The 18,610-nt window shown below is 34.9% G+C and overlaps 3 protein-coding genes across 3 annotated transcripts; 2 read left to right on the forward strand and 1 right to left on the reverse strand.

Annotated features, from left to right (window-relative positions):
- Positions 1-1,786: 1,786 nt before the first annotated feature.
- On the forward strand, positions 1,787-5,858 carry LOC132632810 (uncharacterized). Its single transcript, XM_060348900.1, has 6 exons — positions 1,787-2,208; positions 3,323-3,465; positions 4,117-4,260; positions 4,381-4,566; positions 4,682-4,806; positions 5,491-5,858. The coding sequence occupies exons 1-6, from the start codon at positions 2,004-2,006 to the stop codon at positions 5,714-5,716; spliced, it is 1,029 nt and encodes a 342-aa protein (XP_060204883.1). The 5' UTR covers positions 1,787-2,003; the 3' UTR covers positions 5,717-5,858.
- A 605-nt stretch (positions 5,859-6,463) lies between these two features.
- Positions 6,464-8,216, reverse strand: LOC132632811 (alternaria stem canker resistance protein 1). The gene is made up of 6 exons (XM_060348901.1): positions 7,901-8,216; positions 7,595-7,821; positions 7,349-7,504; positions 7,087-7,272; positions 6,782-6,963; positions 6,464-6,693 (listed from the first exon to the last, which is right to left on the reverse strand). The coding sequence occupies exons 1-6, from the start codon at positions 8,039-8,041 to the stop codon at positions 6,662-6,664; spliced, it is 924 nt and encodes a 307-aa protein (XP_060204884.1). The 5' UTR covers positions 8,042-8,216; the 3' UTR covers positions 6,464-6,661.
- A 1,650-nt stretch (positions 8,217-9,866) lies between these two features.
- On the forward strand, positions 9,867-12,440 carry LOC132634263 (protein STRICTOSIDINE SYNTHASE-LIKE 12-like). Its single transcript, XM_060350539.1, has 3 exons — positions 9,867-10,140; positions 10,236-10,505; positions 11,738-12,440. Exons 1-3 carry the CDS (start codon positions 9,890-9,892, stop codon positions 12,216-12,218), a joined length of 1,002 nt encoding a protein of 333 aa, XP_060206522.1. The 5' UTR covers positions 9,867-9,889; the 3' UTR covers positions 12,219-12,440.
- Positions 12,441-18,610: the final 6,170 nt, after the last annotated feature.

Consider the following 18,610-nt stretch of genomic DNA (forward strand, 5'->3'; position numbering starts at 1 on the left):
GATATTAAGGTATATCTGAAGTGAATTATATTATATCTAAACGAGTTGATTTGTGTGCGTTTGGACACATTTCAGTTGAACTTGTTGTGGATAGTGGCGGATCCAGGATTTTCACTCAGGGAGTTTGAAAAAAATAACAAAAGCTAAACATAAAAAATATGAAAAAAGACCAAATATACCCCTATACTATTAGAAAAGAACCAGATATACCCTTCGTTATATTTTGAGATCCAATATACCCCTATCGTTTTACTTTGGGGCTAAGTATACCTTTGTTATTATATTTTGACACGTATATACCATTTATTTTAACGGAGGCCTAGTTTGAATTATGCCCTAATTAATTAAAATTTAACCCATAACCCAGTATCCAATTAAGACCCATACCCAGAAAAATTCGGGTCAGGCTTAAAAAAACTTCTTCAAATGGCTAAAGAAAAGTATATTTTGAAGGAGCAAGACAATTCTTAGTTAAAGCTTGAAAGGATTTTAATTTACATTGTCAACTTCATAAAGATGGAGGTCAACATATTGAACTTCTTTTAAGGGAATGTATATAAAAAGGTTGATACTCGTTTACTTTGATTGCAGTTGAAGCTCTTAAAGAAATAGCAGCTCAATTGGGGTAAAAAGACTGGGATTTTAAGCTAAACCACTGTGATGGTAATCCGAATTGGAGCACACTGAAAAGGAAAGATATGCCCCTGTAAAATAATACTCTCGCCTGCAATTGCATTTACGATGATAATCTTTGCCATGTGCAATGCATCTACATGTCCATTCTCTCTCAAATAAATGAGTTTTGTTAAGTAATTGTACATTTTCCCCCTGGTTAATCTGATAAAGTAATGAAAATTCCTGTGTTAATATAGTTTTGTATACTTTAAAGTTGTTCTGTTTTAGACCCTTTACTAAAACTCTGCGAGGAAGAAGCCATTGAAGAAGTTTTTCGAAACTTGACTCGAATTTTCCGGGTATGGATATGGGTCTTTTAATTGGATATCGGGTTATGAGTTAAATTTTAATTAATTAGGGTATAATTCAAACTAGACCAATAGGATGATAACACGCGTTCCTCTGTTAAAATAAAGGGTATATATGTGCCAAAATATAACAACAAGGGTATATTTAGCCCCAAAGTATAACAGTAGCGGTATATTTGACCCCAAAGTATAACAAAGGGTATATATGATCCTTTTCTAATAGTACAGGGGTATATTTGGCCCTTTTTCGTAAAAAATAATGTTGTCTTTAGGAATTGGACCCTGGACGGTAGAGTAAATTTTGAACATCCTACGCCACTCGAGCTAACCTTTTGCATTTGTTAAATGTATTCAAAACTTATATATGTACATAAATATAAAAAATCTACATTTTCCCTTTCCATATTTTTTTGGCACTACCAAAGATGATGCATGCAGCTTTCCTAATTCAAAAATTACTACTTCCTCAGCTCCAAAACAATTGAATTTTTGGGAGGTGGCACAACTATTAAGAAATCTAATTAATTGAAATAGTGAATGTTGTGATTTAAAAAAACTATTAAAAGAAGAAAAACACTGAAAAATTTAATCAACAACTTGGACTTAGAAAAATTCACTTACTTTGAACCAAAGAAAATGTCTCAAAAACTCAGTTATTCGGGAGAGTATTGTACAGTGTTACGGATTTCACCATGGCTAGACCTTCATATTGACATCTTTACCCTCGACCAAAGCCCACCGGCAGTGCAAGTAGCAAGTAGCAAGGAGAAAACAGATAAAACACAGTATAAATTATAACGTCAATAGGATTGGGAGTGCACCCTTTACAAGTCAACTAGGGAAGTAAAGTAATTAGAACTCAATCGATAGGCACACATGTGGCAGATCCAACTTCCAAGAGAGAAGAAAACGTAAATATATCAAACCAGATTATTTAAAAAAAAAAGGGGGTTTTAAGAGAGGGAGAGTGTGTGAGATCTAAGACTGAACAGTACAAGGAGCTGACAATTTGATCAAAAGATGGGTTGCTCGTTTTCGGGGTTGAATGCTCTATACGACGCCGTTAATGGTGGTGGTGATGTTTGGATCAATGATAATCGCTTCAAAATCGTCAGGCAGCTTGGAGAGGGTGGTTTCGCTTACGTTTTCCTCGTCAAAGAAGTCATATCTGACCCTTCTAACCCTGGCATCTCCAAGAAATTCAAGGACTCTTCTCACATATCTGGTACACACACTCTCTCAACTCTATTTATAGTTAAATTCATAATTTCACCTTAACGCTTAATTTTTAATATTTGTACTTGTGGTCTGACAATTGGCTCAGCTTTGTGCATAATGGGTTTTGTTCCTTCTCTCCAATTTTATGCGATTTGTTGGTTCCACTTGGTTATCAGCAAAATTGCGAGGAGCTGCTGGGGTTGGGGGTGTTTGCTCTTAATTGCTGTGCACTCTACCTCCCATCCCCCCCCCCCCCCCCCCCCCCCCCAAAAAAAAAAAAAAAAAAAACAAAGGACTTTCAATTTTTATTTTTCTTGGATCATATGTATATGTACATATATGGTTATCATCTTCAAAATTGTGTCTTTGATGGTTCACTGATTACTTAAATTCTTTATTTATTAGAGGTTGGTGTAATATGCACTCCACAATTTGCTTCTTTCTAAGTGTTCGAATGGTTCAACTTGGTTATCGGAGAATTGTAAGGAGCTGCTGGGGTTTGGGGTGTTTGCTCTTAATTGACTTGCACTCCGCGCTTTTCTTTTTTTTATTTTTCCTGGATCGAAGTATCATTATATGTATATGTATGGTGATCATCTTCAAATTTTGGATCTTTGTGATCACTCATGTTACAAGTGCTTTGGCAAAGATTGCTCAAATTCTCTATTTACTAGAGGCGTATTGTAGTCCTGTAGCACTTGTATAGTTCTGCAATGACCTGGCCTAAACTCGCTGTAGGTTTGTAAAATATTCCTCCCAACCCCTAACTTCTTCATTTGGAGAAAAAGTAACATACCAAGAGAACTGAACTCTATTACATGTTTTTTAGTATCGGGAATGAACATTAGGAGCTTTTGGGTTTGCTATTCCTTTTTTTGGGTCTCTGATTGGCTTTCTTTCCGTTGTTAATGATTTTTTCACTGAAAGTGGTGCTTCAATTCTTTTTGCCAGTCAGTAGGTCAGTCTTTGGTAGTTATTGGCCCAGTCTGAAGTGATTCATGAAATCTCTCTTTGGAAAAGGAAGTGCAAAGAATAAGCTGCCTTTGAACCTGTGTAAAATAATTGCATTCATAGTCTTTTAATCTGTAAGGAAATATTGAAATCTCTCTCTTTATGGACAGATGATGGAACTTATGCCGTGAAGAAGGTTCTTATTCAGAATAGTGAACAGTTGGAGTTGGTGAAAGAGGAGATCCGTGTTTCATCTCTATTTACTCATCCTAATCTGCTTCCTCTCCTTGATCATGCTATCATTGCAGTCAAGGTAATTACTGCAGGCACCTTGAGTTCTGATCTCTTTTGTTAGTAATCACTGATGAGTGATGTTCAAGTCTATGCTTTGTGTGAACAAGAAGGCTTTGCACAACTAGGTGGTGGAAAATTAAATTTAGACTGCAGTATCATCCATGATAAGTTATCTTATCCTTTGCCTTTCAGGAACTCTTAGATGTTTTCCAAGGAGCTGAATCCTTTCTTAAAAGACAGTGCTCACTGTTCTTTAAACGATGGTCGAATTTTAAATACTATAACAGAGCTTGAATGATCATGTGGATTAGAAAGCAAGTTTTCTCTGTATTACTTTTCTTCTTGAGAAACCCAACCCTTCTTCTTTTCCCTTTTCTTCCTTTGTCCTTTTTGGTGTTTGGGTTGTTTTTGTGTGTGTTTGGGGGGGGGGGGGGGGGGGGGGGGGAGGGGGACACATAAGGTGGTGAGGTATTGCTCTTCTAACACACTCTGCTTATTGAGCAATTCTCAGTTGTCATTTATAAAAAGGCAAGTTATAATTGTGTTATAGGCTTATATAGCTGTACTGCAAACTATATGCCTGCCGATTTCTGTCTTCCTTGGACCATTTTCTCTACTACATGTTCGATTCCCTTTATATTCTATCTAAATATCTTACTCTGTTGGATAGGCCGGACCAGATCAATCCTGGAAGCATGAAGCTTACTTGTTGTTTCCGGTTCATTTGGATGGGACACTACTAGATAATGCCACAGCCATGAAAGCTAAGAAGGAATTCTTTTCCACTTCGGATGTTCTTCAAATATTTCGTCAGGTGAATAAGGACCAGTATTTTTGCAAATATGCTGTTTCATGGATTTTTGAGAGAATATAGTGGGAGGATATAATCAACTCTCGAGCCTAGAAATGTATTTTAAGAAACAACGTTATGCAGCTTTGTGCAGGACTCCAGCATATGCATACCTTTGACCCTCCTTATGCACATAATGATGTCAAACCCGGTAATGTCCTTTTAACTCATAGAAAAGGACAGCCACCTCTTGCAGTATTAATGGATTTTGGAAGTACACGTCCTGCGAGAAGGCAAATCTGCTCTCGTTCAGAGGCCTTGCAGCTGCAGGTAATTTTTTTCAGATGTATACATACTTCCTGCTATATGCCTATAAACTTCTAATAGAGTCCTTCTTTTGAACATATCTGACAGAACGTTTTCATCAATGCTATTGCTTTTACAGGAATGGGCAGCTGAGCACGTTTCCGCACCCTTTCGAGCTCCTGAATTATGGGATTGCCCGAGCCAGTGTGATATTGACGAAAGAACTGATATCTGGTCATTAGGTTGTACATTATATGCAATAATGTAAGAATACTCTCAACTCTTTCTAATACTTGAAGCTTCCTGTGCAAGAGAAAGTAAAATCCTTTGTCTAGTACACAGCTGATAGTTGTCTTCCTGTGTAAGAGAAAGTAAAATCCTTTGTCCAGTACACAGCTGATAGTTGTTGTCCAAGATTTGGCTCAACTATCCTATTTCTTGCACTGGCTGCTCATGCACATAGTATTAGTATTTTGGTGCTTGTGCTATTCTGCAGTCTTGTGCAAATTGCCCTTAATTGGAGCTGATATTTCCAAAGTATAGATTGATGGGAAAACCAGATAGTAAAATAGCAAGTTTTGCTCAAGTAAAAGGGGTTGGTCTTACACTGCAAATAGAGCTCCCTGCTTTTTCCAATGAGACTACTTTATCATGTTAGAGACCAAGTTTTTAATAGTTCATTCTGTTTTCATGTCGTAAAGAATGGATCTTTGGCCTAACTCAACCCCAAAAGCTATCTCATAGGGTAAGGATTGTCCAAGTCCATATATGGAGACCAATTACCCATGGATATGTGGGACTCTTAACACGTCTTATTTTATTTTATCTTTTGCTGTCTCCTATCTTTGGCATTGCAAAGGATGGAGATATCTTTTGACCATGAAAGTGGTTTCCATGTGGTGTATATCAATAAGAAGTAACCAAATATTTTCGTCGTCTCTATTGCAGGTATGGATTATCTCCCTTTGAATATGCACTTGGGGAATCTGGTGGAAGTCTGCAGTTGGCTATTGTAAATGCACAGATAAAGTGGCCAGCTGGGCCTAAACCTCCATATCCAGAAGCCCTTCACCAATTCGTGACATGGATGCTTCAGCCTCAGGGAACAGTTCGACCTCGCATAGATGATATCATAATTCATGTTGACAAATTGATCTCAAAGTTCTCCCATTGAAAAAATAGGCCACGATTTGTTGGGTTAGTTTATGGGTGAATCATCTTATAGCATCATTTAGCTTATTACATAATATACCGCAGAGTTACTATTCATTATTGACTTTTCCCTGTTGAAATGTGAGTTGCTTTTGGTTAGATTATATTTGTGGCAAGAAGCTTTGGCGGCCATATGTTCTTTCTTTACAATTACTGTATTATTTTTAGTTAGTCCAAGGTGAATCATCCACTCTTTTGTTAACTAAAGCAGCACTCTTGGGTGTGTTTCGTACGAGGAAAATATTTTAGTCCAAGGTGAATCATCCACTCTTTTGTTAACTAAAGCAGCACTCTTGGGTGTGTTTCGTACGAGGAAAATATTTTTCCTCCGTACCAAACAACACCCCTTATGGTGCTTATTTTTCTAGAAGCTTATTTCGAGAACTAGTAACTGTACACTTTTATCATGATTGAGCAAAACTCCGTTTACATCTCAAAAACCTATTCCTGCTTAATGACGTTAATACTTAATATTTGTTTTCAATGGCTTTGTTCAAGGAAATTTAGCAGCATTAATGTTCAACATGCTCATTTATATCCGGGGAGCAAAATTCCTGTATAATTGTCTTCTTAAATTTCAGATGTCCCTCGTATTTTTGGCTGAGTAGCTGAAAATGCAGTGAATTTTATCTGTTTAGGCTTAGAGGTGAAACAATTGATGCGAATTAATTGATAGTTTATCCAAAGAGCTACTCAGATAGACACAAGATCAACAGTGAAACTTGTTTTATGCACACAGGCAAATACTCATGAACGGAGCCAGGAATAAAGAATTTAGCTATAGTCAACTATGTTTAATTGTTCATCAACATAAATTGATGCTGCCTCTACAAGAAATACAAAATATTAGAATGCTTCGACCCTCAGCCTCGACATAATCATGCTTTTAATCTTAGCTACTGAAGGATCAGTCTTCGTGCTCATCATCTGATTCAGAATCTGCAAACCATAAAAAATGCAGTGTTAGATCACAAGCTTGCTGTCATGCTGGAAGTATATATGATCAAATGAAGTAGGGTTCTTTTACCTTCTCGAACGTCATCAGTAACGTGGCCCGATAGAATTTGGTTCACAAGCATCCGTACTATGAGTCTAAACCAAATAATGTGAAGAACCAGCAAGCATATCAGCATTGCATTGAACACAACGTAAAGTATGATTCCAGTAGTCCGTTCCTTCTGCACATCCACTATGAAAAAAAGTTCGTAGCTGCACACAGTTGAGAAAGAAATAATGAAATCTTGATTTATCTAGGCAGTGCTTTACTCCTTTATTTCTAAGAAATTAATTTAGTACTGTGATTAATGGTGATTGCAGTTGATAGGAACTCACCAAGTGCTACGGATTACCCAGAAGGGATAGCAGATTATACGAAGTAATGTAAAAGCCAACGCGAAAAGACAGAAGAAAATATCAGCAATCATATCGAAGCCACTGTATTTTGATATCTTCGCAATTTCCATAAGTACATCACTTCCGTCATGAATAGCTAAAACCACTGATCCAACACGCCCAAACCTGCAAAACAGAATGGTTCAAAACTAACACTACCACATTTCTGTTGGAAAAGAATTCCATCTTCTCTTAGTTTTACCCGAATATGTAAGACAATACGATGAGTGTTACTGTTGTTAAGTGATGAACAATTTGAGCAGCAAAATCAGAGCGTCTTGTTTCCCAATAAAGCGTTGCAAATATGGAGTATAAGTAGAACCCTCCAGCATACATGTACAATAATTTCAGCTTTAATCTGCCATAATTGAATAAACCAGGTTATAAACACTATCTTCCTGATTCAAATATAAACAAATTATATCTTAAAAAGTGCCAAGAACCTTACTTCATTTTCAGATCAGGCCAAACCAGATCTCCAGGTCCGGCCCAAAAATATCGACTATCTGTAAACCAAGGCTCATTAATAGTCACAGAAAGTGCAAGTAACTCAGCAGATAGAAAATATATGAATTTCCATGCTGACTCTTTGAATTTGTTGATCTTCTTTCTTTCTATACGACCATTGATATTTACAATCGCGTTCGCTCCAAAGATCATACGCTTAGCCAACGCCTAGCATCATGGTAAAAAAATATAAGCCCGGATCCAAATCAATCTCAGATTTCCAAAAAAAGATAAGGGTTTTGCTTACCTCGAAAACAAATTTGTCGAGTATGACTCGAACGACGGGGAAGAAGAGAGCGAAAAAGATGAGAAAAATCAAATCTTGATACTCTGGGAAAGATTCTTTATCCCAATCAACTGAAACAGCGGCTTGATACAGGTTTTCCATTTTCAAATCAGCTGAAATGAACTTTTCTTTTTTGTTTGTTGTTTAGAATGAATTGAAGAAAAAATGTTTGAATTGCTGAGGGTGTAAAGAGTGTTGATTTGTAGGAAAAGACATGATTATGTTTGAGATGTGTCTTGGAAGTTTCGATTGAGGAATATTATAGTTGAAAAATCAAATATGGCGGGTCGAGTCTTTTGATTAAAAAAATACAACTTTTAGTCGCAATTGGGTGGAAAGGACAAGGTAGCACGAGAAGATTGATTGATGAGAGAAGAAGAATCCAAAACTGTCTTTCGTTACGGAATTTAAAAAATAAAATGAGATTTTTACATCTTGTGATCCCAAATTAAAGATATGTATAATGAATTAAAAGGTTTTTCGAATCTTATAATTATAAACTTATCAGGTAGGATATTTAAATTGTCAATCTTACTAAATATAGAAATAAACACTCTTTTTGGGATATATAAAAAAGAAAAGTAAGATACTTAAATTGGACAGAGAGGTTAGTATTTTGTTATTATCAAATTACTTTATGCAAAAAATAACCAATTTTGGGAATTCATGACATTGTCCTAAATTTAGTCTAGGATATCTGTCGGATGGAGTTTCTAAGTAGGCATTTGGCCATAGAAATCAAAAACTTTTTCACTTTTTTTGGAATTTTAGAGTTGGAGGTGGAGTTGTGTTTGATCATAGTTTTTGTAAATAGTTTTTTTTTTTTTTTTGATGAAATGTACTTTTTCAACAAGGTTTTGATTGTGGAAAAAATGAAAAACAAGTTTATCTTGTTTTTCAAATTCCAAATACAACTTGAAGTTGTATTTGGAATTTTCATGGCCAAACACTAATTTAAAAAAAAAAAATTCCGAAAAAAAGTAAGTAATTCTTCAAATGCGTGATTTTGCCTTGCGTAGGGCAGCCCAATAATCCGAATTTGGTTTGCATGAGGGCCATTAAAGAGGGAAATAAGATTTCGGGTCTTGCATTTTTTCCCCTAGTTTGTGTTGTCTTTAATCTTTATTCCTCAACACAAATAATCTTTTCGTAAGTTTCACCTTCTTTCTTCTCTACATACCTTCATGTCTAATTAAAATTGAATTTGACTTTACTAAAATACTAGTACTACATATTTTCATTTGTTGAAAGTTTAGGCGTGATCATTATTTTCAACGTGGGTTCCTTGTGTATTGCATATTTCCATGTTGGTGCTTCTATTAAAGGACGGTTCTTCTATTAAATAAGAGAACCTCGTTCTAGTGATGTCAAAGTAGCCTAAGTTTATATAAGATGCTCAATTGCCTTAAGTTTGACGTATTAGATGGGTGCCCAAAATGAGTTTGACTCAAGATTAAATGGTCAAATTTTGAGCTAAATAGGTTAAAAACAGACCAATTTCAATTTTGAGCTGAACAGGTTAAAAAGATATCAACTTCACAAGTTCCTCACAATCAAATATTTGAAGGAGGGTCGTCTCAATAAGATTGGGGGCCTAAAGTCAAACTTCAGAGAGGAGCTCTATTTTTTATTTTTTTTTAATAGTCACATATATTGTTATTTAAAGTCGGCTTTTTTTAGCCGTTTTAGATACAAAATCATTAATTATCTTTTTATAATCATAAAAAATAATGCAAAGTTGATATACATTTTGACACAAAATAGTGTATATTTTTTATATATTTGGCTAGCAAATATAATTACCTTTTAACGATCAGTTAAATGTGTAACTTGCCCATAGTTTAATTCGCCCAAAATCCACCTACCTATCATGTCTACAAGATCTAGGGGTGGTAGGGAATTGCTAGTATAAATATCAACAGCTGATTATTTTATTTGTACACCAAAAACATGAAAATGGTCTCGATTACAAAAACCATATTCCTTCTCCAGATTTGGATATTGGTAAATGTCTCACCATACCAGCTTGTTCATTGCAAATTTTCACGACTCGAACTTCCATTTCGAACCTTTGGCCCTGACTCTACTGCTTTCGACGCAAAAGGTGACGGACCTTACACTGGTGTTGGAGATGGCAGAGTACTCAAATATCAAGGTCCAAATATTGGCTTCACTGAATTTGCTATTACATCACCAAATAGGTAATTAAATTCCAATTCTAAACTTAAGAGATTTTTTCCCTTGCCCTTCTTTTCTCGTTGACTGATAATATTTGTCATATATTATGCATCTTTAGGATCAAGGCAAGATGTGATGGCACGAACGACCCTTTATCACAACGAACATGTGGAAGACCTTATGGCCTTGGATTTTACTTCAAAACTGGTGACCTCTATATAACTGATGCATATTATGGCCTCTTGGTGGTTAAACCAAGCGGAGGACAAGCTACCCAACTTGTTACTGGCTTTGACGGCAAGCCTTTTGGCTTTCTCGACGCATTAGACATCGACCAGGAAAAGGGAATCGTTTATTTCGTAGATTCAGGAGCCATATTCAAAACTAGGTTCGTCGCGCTAAAACTTTTCTCGCGGCAAGACGTGTAGATATTATTTGGTTGAAGTTAAATAATAAGTAGGTTGAGTATTTGAAAGCTGACTTTTGTTTGGACGTGATTGTTGTTTGGCTAAAACAATTCAAATACACTCTTAACCTAGTGGGGCAATTTGCACGATTGTCCTTATTCCGGGGTGGTCTTTAACTTTTGGCCCTCAAATTAGTGGTCCTTAATTTTTGGCTTTCGCTAAAATCCCTTGGTTCCGGGTTCGAACCCCCGCTCAGTCAATTTTTTTTTTTAAAATCGCAAGGTGGAGTTTGAATTCGTAAAGCAGAATTTTGCACCTTCAGGCAAAGATTAGGTAGAGTTTGACTGCATATTCTAGTTGACGCAGAGTTTTGCTTTCACGCATAAAGCAAGACTCTACCTTAAGGTCAAGGTTTGCATTAAGGCAACTTTTTTTTTTTCACTCAGTTGGAATTTTGTAAAACTCTGCCTAAAGACCTAACTTATGGCTGAATATGCCTAACTTTGCTAAGAAACTCTGCCCTGCGAATCATGGAGGACTAAGAGGAGGAATAAAGCAGTCCTCCATGATACCATCTCAGTATGTTTATATACCATGATGGTATTACGGAGGATTTAGGAGTGTCTCATTGAAGGACTGAAGCAGTCATTCATGATACCATCACAGTATATGTATATAAGGTGATGGTATCATAGAGATTTTTTTTTTTTAAAAAGTGTGTCCTTTGAATAAATGAACATGATACCATCTAGTATATTTATATACCATGTTGGTATCATAATTTTGGGGGCATTTTGGGCAAATAGCTAGGTTTGAAGGCATGAAAGTAAGGGGGGGTATGGGCGGGCAATTATTTTATTTTCAGGGGGCGTCAACGTTTTTTCCCCTTAAGAATATCCCTACATTGCAACACCTTATTCTTTTTTTTCTAGCTACCAATGTGAGACTTTGTTCGAACCAACAATTTCACTTAGAAAAATTGCTTGAGATTTGTTCCAATAATTTCACTTCAAATATTTTTCAAACAAAATTTTCAATAATTCACTAGTACTTCAAATACTGAAGTTAACAAAGTTTAAATACTGATGGACAAGCCAACATTTACAAATACTGCAGTTCAGTGTTAGCAAACTTATTCTGAAATATTTTTTTATGGCCAATATTACATTTAGGATGATTAAGGAAAGAAGAGTAACTAACTGTTTTTCAGCAGGCTTCTATCTGCTCTCAGCGGAGATACATCAGGGAGATTATATAAGTATGATATAAGAACAAAAAAGGTCACATTATTGCTAAATGGACTATCAGGGTCAGCAGGGGTGGCACTCAGCAAAGATAAATCATATTTATTAATCACAGAACTTATTGGTCGAAGAATTCGAAGGTTTTGGCTCAAAGGTGCAAAAGCAAATTCATCTGATGTTTTCATAAACGTTGACGGAAATCCAGATAACATAAAGATGACTGCATCAGGAGACTTTTGGGTGGCTATTGTCAGCATCAATAAACAACTGATTCCGCCCATATCGTCGATAGGACAAAGGATAAATCAGTTCGGAGAAGTCGTGGAAACGCGTGATTTCACAGATTTATTTAAGAGTCCTACTGGGATAACTGAAGTTCATGAATATAAAGGCAAACTTTACATTGGGTCTTTAGTCCAGAAGTTCGTTGGTCTGTCTTTTCCAACATAAGCTTTACAGTAAGTAGCATCTACACTAAATAAAAAGGTTGCAGATCTTTCTACAGCATAGCAAATGTACTACCTTATTTGCCAATAAGGTTTATTAGATCTTTTTTTTTTTTTTCAAGAATAAGCTTTAAGTAGTATGTACACTAAATAAAAATGCTGCAGATCTTTCTACAGCATCGCATATGTAGTACCTTATTTGCCAATAAAATTTATTAGATCCTTATATTATCCTTACATCTCTTTGATGAGAGAAAAAAACATTCCCTTTGGACAGCAAAAGAAGAATGATGAAGAAAGAGCGGGTGGGGTGAGGGGTGCATTTTCCCATGTAATAGCAATTCCCATTTAGTTAATTTACAGAACATTAGTTTTCTTTGCGAAAACATATGAATTTTATGAAGTTAAAGTTCACATCAGAACCAAGTATTTAATTCTATATGGTGTTAAATAAAGTTTAATTTTATTCAGGCTAGTCCATTTTGTCCCTCAATTTGCTGGTCTTTAATTTTTGTCCTTCGCTTACAGATGTGACCGAAAATACTGCGAGGTTCAGGGTCCGAAACCCAGCAAAGTAAAAAATAATAATAATTTCGCAATAAACCTATGCCTTTTCGGGTGAAATGACATAGAACCTATGTCAGAGAGGGCAGACTTTGCCTTGTAAGACAAACTTTTAGTTATGTCTTAAGGCATTACTAAAAGTCTGCTGGATGCGGCAAACTTTGTCTTAAGGCATAACTAAAAGTCTGCCGTCAAAAGCCTTGCCTTGCGATTTTTTTTTTTATTGAGCTTTGGTTCAAACCCAAATCCTCAGGGTATTTTTACCTTTTTAGGCGAAGGATAAAAATTAAAAACCAGCAACTTGAGGGGTAAAAATTAAAGACTACTCCAAAAGAAGGACAATCCGGGCAAAAAAATGAATTCCAATAAATGAGCTCATTTACTAGCCCAAAGTCCAAATGGCTATCTTAAACTCCATGCTCATGTCACATGGCAAGTCAAAGTCAAATGAATGAGTCAATAAGATAATGTCACCTGCTAAGAGAAGTGGCATGGCAAGTGAAATCAAATGGTCAATAGAATTATGCAAAGTGCGTATATGTTTTGGCCAATCAAATCGAAGTTTGTCACCAGATCAATGTGATTGTGATTGGTTGGTAATTCAAATGGATCAATCAAATCAATAGAAGGAGTTCATCCACATAAAACTATTTTACTCTACCACTGCATACAGAAGCGGATTTAGGATTTGAAGTTTGTGGGTTCTCAGCTAGCAGTGTCTCTTGTTACTGGGTTCTCCGCTCAAATTTCTTATATATTTGAAGGGTTTCACATTATAAATACAAGGTTCGAATAAAAGTTGTGAGTTTCCGCGAACCCACACCTAATGGTGTGGATCCACCCCCGACTACATATACGAGTTTTCATAAGGCTACTCTACCACTACATATACGAGTTTTCATAAGGCTAGAAGGGACACCAGAAGCATTTACCAGCTACAAGTAAAGGTGTCAACCGGTTCATTGTAACCGGTTTTAACCGGTAACCGGACCGGTTAAACCGGAACCGGAATCGGAACCGGTTAACCGGATATTAGTTTACCGGTCCGGTTCCAAATTTTTTTTAACCGGAACCGGTTAAAATTAAAAAAAAAAAAAAAAAAAAGGAAAGAGCCGTTGGGCCTCGGTAATGGACCGTTGGCAACGGTCCATTTGGAAAAATGGCCGTTGCCAAACGGTCATTTTCTTAATTTTTGGCCCCCAATTTTTTTTTTTAACACTTTAACCCCTCCCCCACCCCTATATAAACCCTTCTTCATTTTCATTTCAATTCACTCTTCTTCATCTTTCTCTCAAATCTCAATCTCTCAATTATAGTTACTTTACAATAATTAGTCACAAAGTCTTATTATAGTTTCAACTTTCAATTATTAATTTTGCAATTATAATATTGTTGGTGGAGTTGGTGATTTTGCAACAATCCGAAGTAGCTTTGGTGGATTTGCAATTCTAGCCGCCTTCGCTTTGTTGGAAATTAATCCGGCAATTTGGTATCTTCGTTCCAACTCTATCTTTAATTTTCGCAATTTAATTCTAGCAATTTATTTTTCGAAATTTAATTTACGCAATTAATTCTAGCAATTTATTTTTCGAAATTTAATTTACGCAATTTAATTCTAGCAAATTTAATTTGTTGTAATTTATTTGATTGTGATTTAAATTATTTCTATTTAATAATGTCAAAGAGATTAAGACGTGGTGCCGGTAGTAGTAGTCGTACTGTTAGGGGTGCGCTTAATGAGGAAACATTTGTCGAAGAAACACCTAATTTATGTATTGATGTTGGTGGAAATAATCCACTTTTAGGTCATGAGGCAATGTAACAACATTTTACCGACACTTTTAATGAAGACTTAGATGATGATGATGATGAAACACAACCCCCCGAAAATCCCATAGGAGATACAGGTCCTGCACAATCACATACACAAGACAAACCGCCTAGAACTCGTAAGCCAACAACTAAAGTTTGGAAATTTATGACTAAGGATAGGGAAAACCAATCAGTTACATGTACCCTATGTGGACAAGTATTTAGTTTTAAGCAAGGAACTGGTAAGGATGGTGGAACGGATACACTAAATGCTCATATGAGAACCAAACATATGGATGTTTGGGGAGAGCAAACGGGTTCAAATGTGGGGGGGATTCAAATGACGATAGACCCACGAACCGGTAGAAATTTTAAGTATGACAAGAAAAAAGAACGCGTAGAAATAGCTAAAATGGTAGCTTATGATTGTTTACCATTTTCCTTTCCCTCGGGTTTGGGGTTTGTTACTTACATTCAACGTTGTTATAACCCGTTATTTGAGGGTATTCCTAGAAGTACTTGTAGAGCCGATGTTATAGATTTGTTTAAAAAATATAGATTTTATTTGCGCCATGTATTTAATTCTTTAAATTGTAATGTTTGTCTTACCACTGATTTGGGTCTTAGTATTAACCATTTAGATTTTTTTGCTATTACATGTCATTGGGTTGATGACAACTGGGTTATGCAAAAAAGAATTATAGCTTTTTTATACGACGAAGGAAAAGGTCGTCACGATGGAAAATTTTTAGCCGATTCAATGTCTACTATAATGAGATTTTTTAACATTTATAGAAAAACACTTTGTATTGCTTTAGATAATGCTTCTAATAATACAAAGGCAATTTGTCTTTTAAAAAGAGAAATAAACCCTCCTCTAAGAAATATTTTTCATGTAAGATGTAGTTGTCACATTTTAAATTTAATTGTTAAAGATGGTCTTATGCATTTTGATGATTCTGTTCAAAAAGTTAGAAATGCTGTTGCGTTTCTTTTTTGTAATGCTAATAGGGGAAGAATTAGAGATTTTAAGAATGCTTGTGTGGAAAATAACCTTAGACCTAGAAAAATTCAAGTAGAAATTGAGACTAGGTGGAACTACACTTACATTATGCTACAACAAGCATATGAGTATAGGATTCCCATACAACAAGTTCACAACAAGTATAATATTGATAGTGAGGATTGGTTAACTTTTAGGCATTGGGAAGATGTTAAAGAATGTATTGAACTCTTAGAAATTTTTTATAATGCAACTCTTGCTTTTTCTAGACAATTCTATCCCACGGTAACCGAAATTTTAGCCTACTTAGCGGAAATAGCTAGAGTTTTACAAGAGTATAAATATAAACCCGATTATCAAGTGGCTATTTTTGAAATGATAATCAAATTTAAGAAGTATTTTTTTCCCATCCCAACTTTATTTATATTGGGTTCCCTTTTAAATCCTTGTTTAAAAGTGTCTTATACTAAAAATTTGGTTAGTCAAATTTATACATTTTTAGAAATTGAAGAGGGAGTTCAACCATCTTTAGCTGAAGCCGATCTCGCTATTGATGATGAGTTTAGAAAAGTTTTTACTCATTATTCTAGTTTGGAAGAACGTGCTACACCCGTTGCTTCACGCCCTACTACTTCTCAGAGTAGCAAAAAGGGCTTGTCGGGTTTAAAAGTTTTACATTCACAACCAACTTCTTCTTCTACTGCAAACTTTGATGAATTTAACTTTTATTTGATGCAGCCAAATGTGGATATCAAGGATGACTTGGACGTCTTAGCATGGTGGAAGAAGTACAAGGCAAGCTATCCGGTACTTTCAAGAATGACTCGAGATATCCTTACGGTTCAAGTATCAACCGTGACTTCGGAGAGCGCATTTAGCCAAGGAAGACAACAAATTGGAGACCATAGACATTCATTATCCGGCTTTAGCTTGCAAGTACTAGTGTGCATTCGAGATTGGATTAGATCGGAGCGACGCAACCAAAACTCAGAAGCGGAGCAAGGCGAAGAGGAAGAAATTGAAGATTTGATAGCTAGTGGACCGGACCAAATGGAAGACTTTGAAGATATTTCCATGACCGAATATGATGTGGGGGAAATTAACGAAATGGTTCAAAATTGGTGATTTTATTATTCTACTATTTTTGTATAACTCATGTATTATTTGGAAGTTAAAAAAAAATACAACTTGCAAATAAATATTATCCAAGAATGAATAAAATATATGGCTCATTGAGCTTTCTTATATTTACTTGTGTTCATATTTTTACTTTTATTAAGTTAGGAATATAAGTATATATACTATATATATTAAGTTATACACATATATAAGTATATATAGTATATAAGTATATATAGTATATAAGTAAGTATATATAGTATATAGTACATATATATACAAGTATATATAGTATATATAGTATATAAGTATAAGTAAGTGTATATAGTATATAAGTAAGTATATATAGTATATAGTACATATATATAAGTATATTTAGTATATATACTATATATATATTAAGTTATACACATATATAAGTATATATAGTATATAAGTATATATATTATATAAATATATATAGTATATATATTAAGTATATATTGTATATATAGTAGATATGTATATATAGTATATATATATATTAAGTTATACCTATATATAGATATTAAGCTATACCTATATATAGTATATAGTACATATATATAAGTATATATATAAGTATATATATTAAGTTATACATATATATAAGTATATAGAGTATATAGTACATATATATAAGTATGTACGAAAAGCACTATTCTGTATTGTTGATTTGCTGTTAGGCTGTTAGTCAGTAAATATTTAAACTTTAATTATAAAGTTGTATAACATATGTAAATATACCTACAATATACAAATAAATACTATAATATATATATATAATACAAAAAACAAAAAAAAATATATTTTAACCAATCCAAACCGGACCGGTTCCGATTTGGACTTTAAAACTGGTTAACTGGAACCGGTTAAACCGGAACCGGTTAGACGGTTCCGGTTTTGGAACCGGAACCGGCCGGTTCCGGTTTTGGAACCGGAACCGGCCGGTTTCCTAACCGGTTCCCGGTCCGGTTCCGGTTGGAACCGGTTGACAGGCCTAGCTACAAGAGAGTTTTGAAGATTAACATTTCAAAATTTTCTGTACAAACACTTTAAGAATTAAAGACGGAAATCAAGAACAAACAAATCAATATCAGTTCTTTTCTCGAGTCATATTTTACACAAATTAGTAGCCAAATGCCTTGACCCAATGAAACAGACACAGCTTTATTTCTTACTTTTAAATGTTTTGGTGCCATGAATGATTTGAAATCATTGTTTTAAAAGGCAGTGTCAGGACTCGCCCCGAGGTGAGGGCAGTGGCAAAACGCCCTGGGGCTAACGTGCGGGGCTTAGTTCCTATGAGGCTTACGCCCTAAGCTCCCAACTGTACGCCTTAAACACGCCTAACGCCCAACCCCCAGGGCTCTCCTAACAGTTCTTACACAAATTATATTTTAAATTCCTTAATTAAAATCATTCACCCTCATAATTGTTTAACAAAATAATGATACTTAATAGTTTTTCATCTATAGAAATAGAAGATTGGGTGTAACTCATATAACAAGTCGTAGTATTGGATATTTACTATTTGAGAACGTCGTGAGGGTGAATATCACTTATTTTTTTTTTTTTAAAAACACATAGCGAAATTGTACATTTTCACTTATCATTGGTCATAAGTCCTATGTATCAGAATTATCATATAATTTTATTTTTTGTTCATGAAGAAGTTATGTTTTAATTGTAATATTGATAAATTTTATTGATTATTTGCTTAGAGGGAGATAAAATGAATAGTATGATAGTAATAGTGTTTTAAGAAACTGTGTTTTTTTCCGTGTTTGAAAGTTAAAATGTTAGAATTGTTTTGTATTTCATAATAGCTTTTATTTCATTGTATTGTTTATACTTGTAAAATTATGTTATATATAATT

The sequence above is a fragment of the Lycium barbarum genome, chromosome 3, assembly GCF_019175385.1.
Source record: "Lycium barbarum isolate Lr01 chromosome 3, ASM1917538v2, whole genome shotgun sequence".
Lineage (NCBI taxonomy): Eukaryota > Viridiplantae > Streptophyta > Magnoliopsida > Solanales > Solanaceae > Lycium > Lycium barbarum.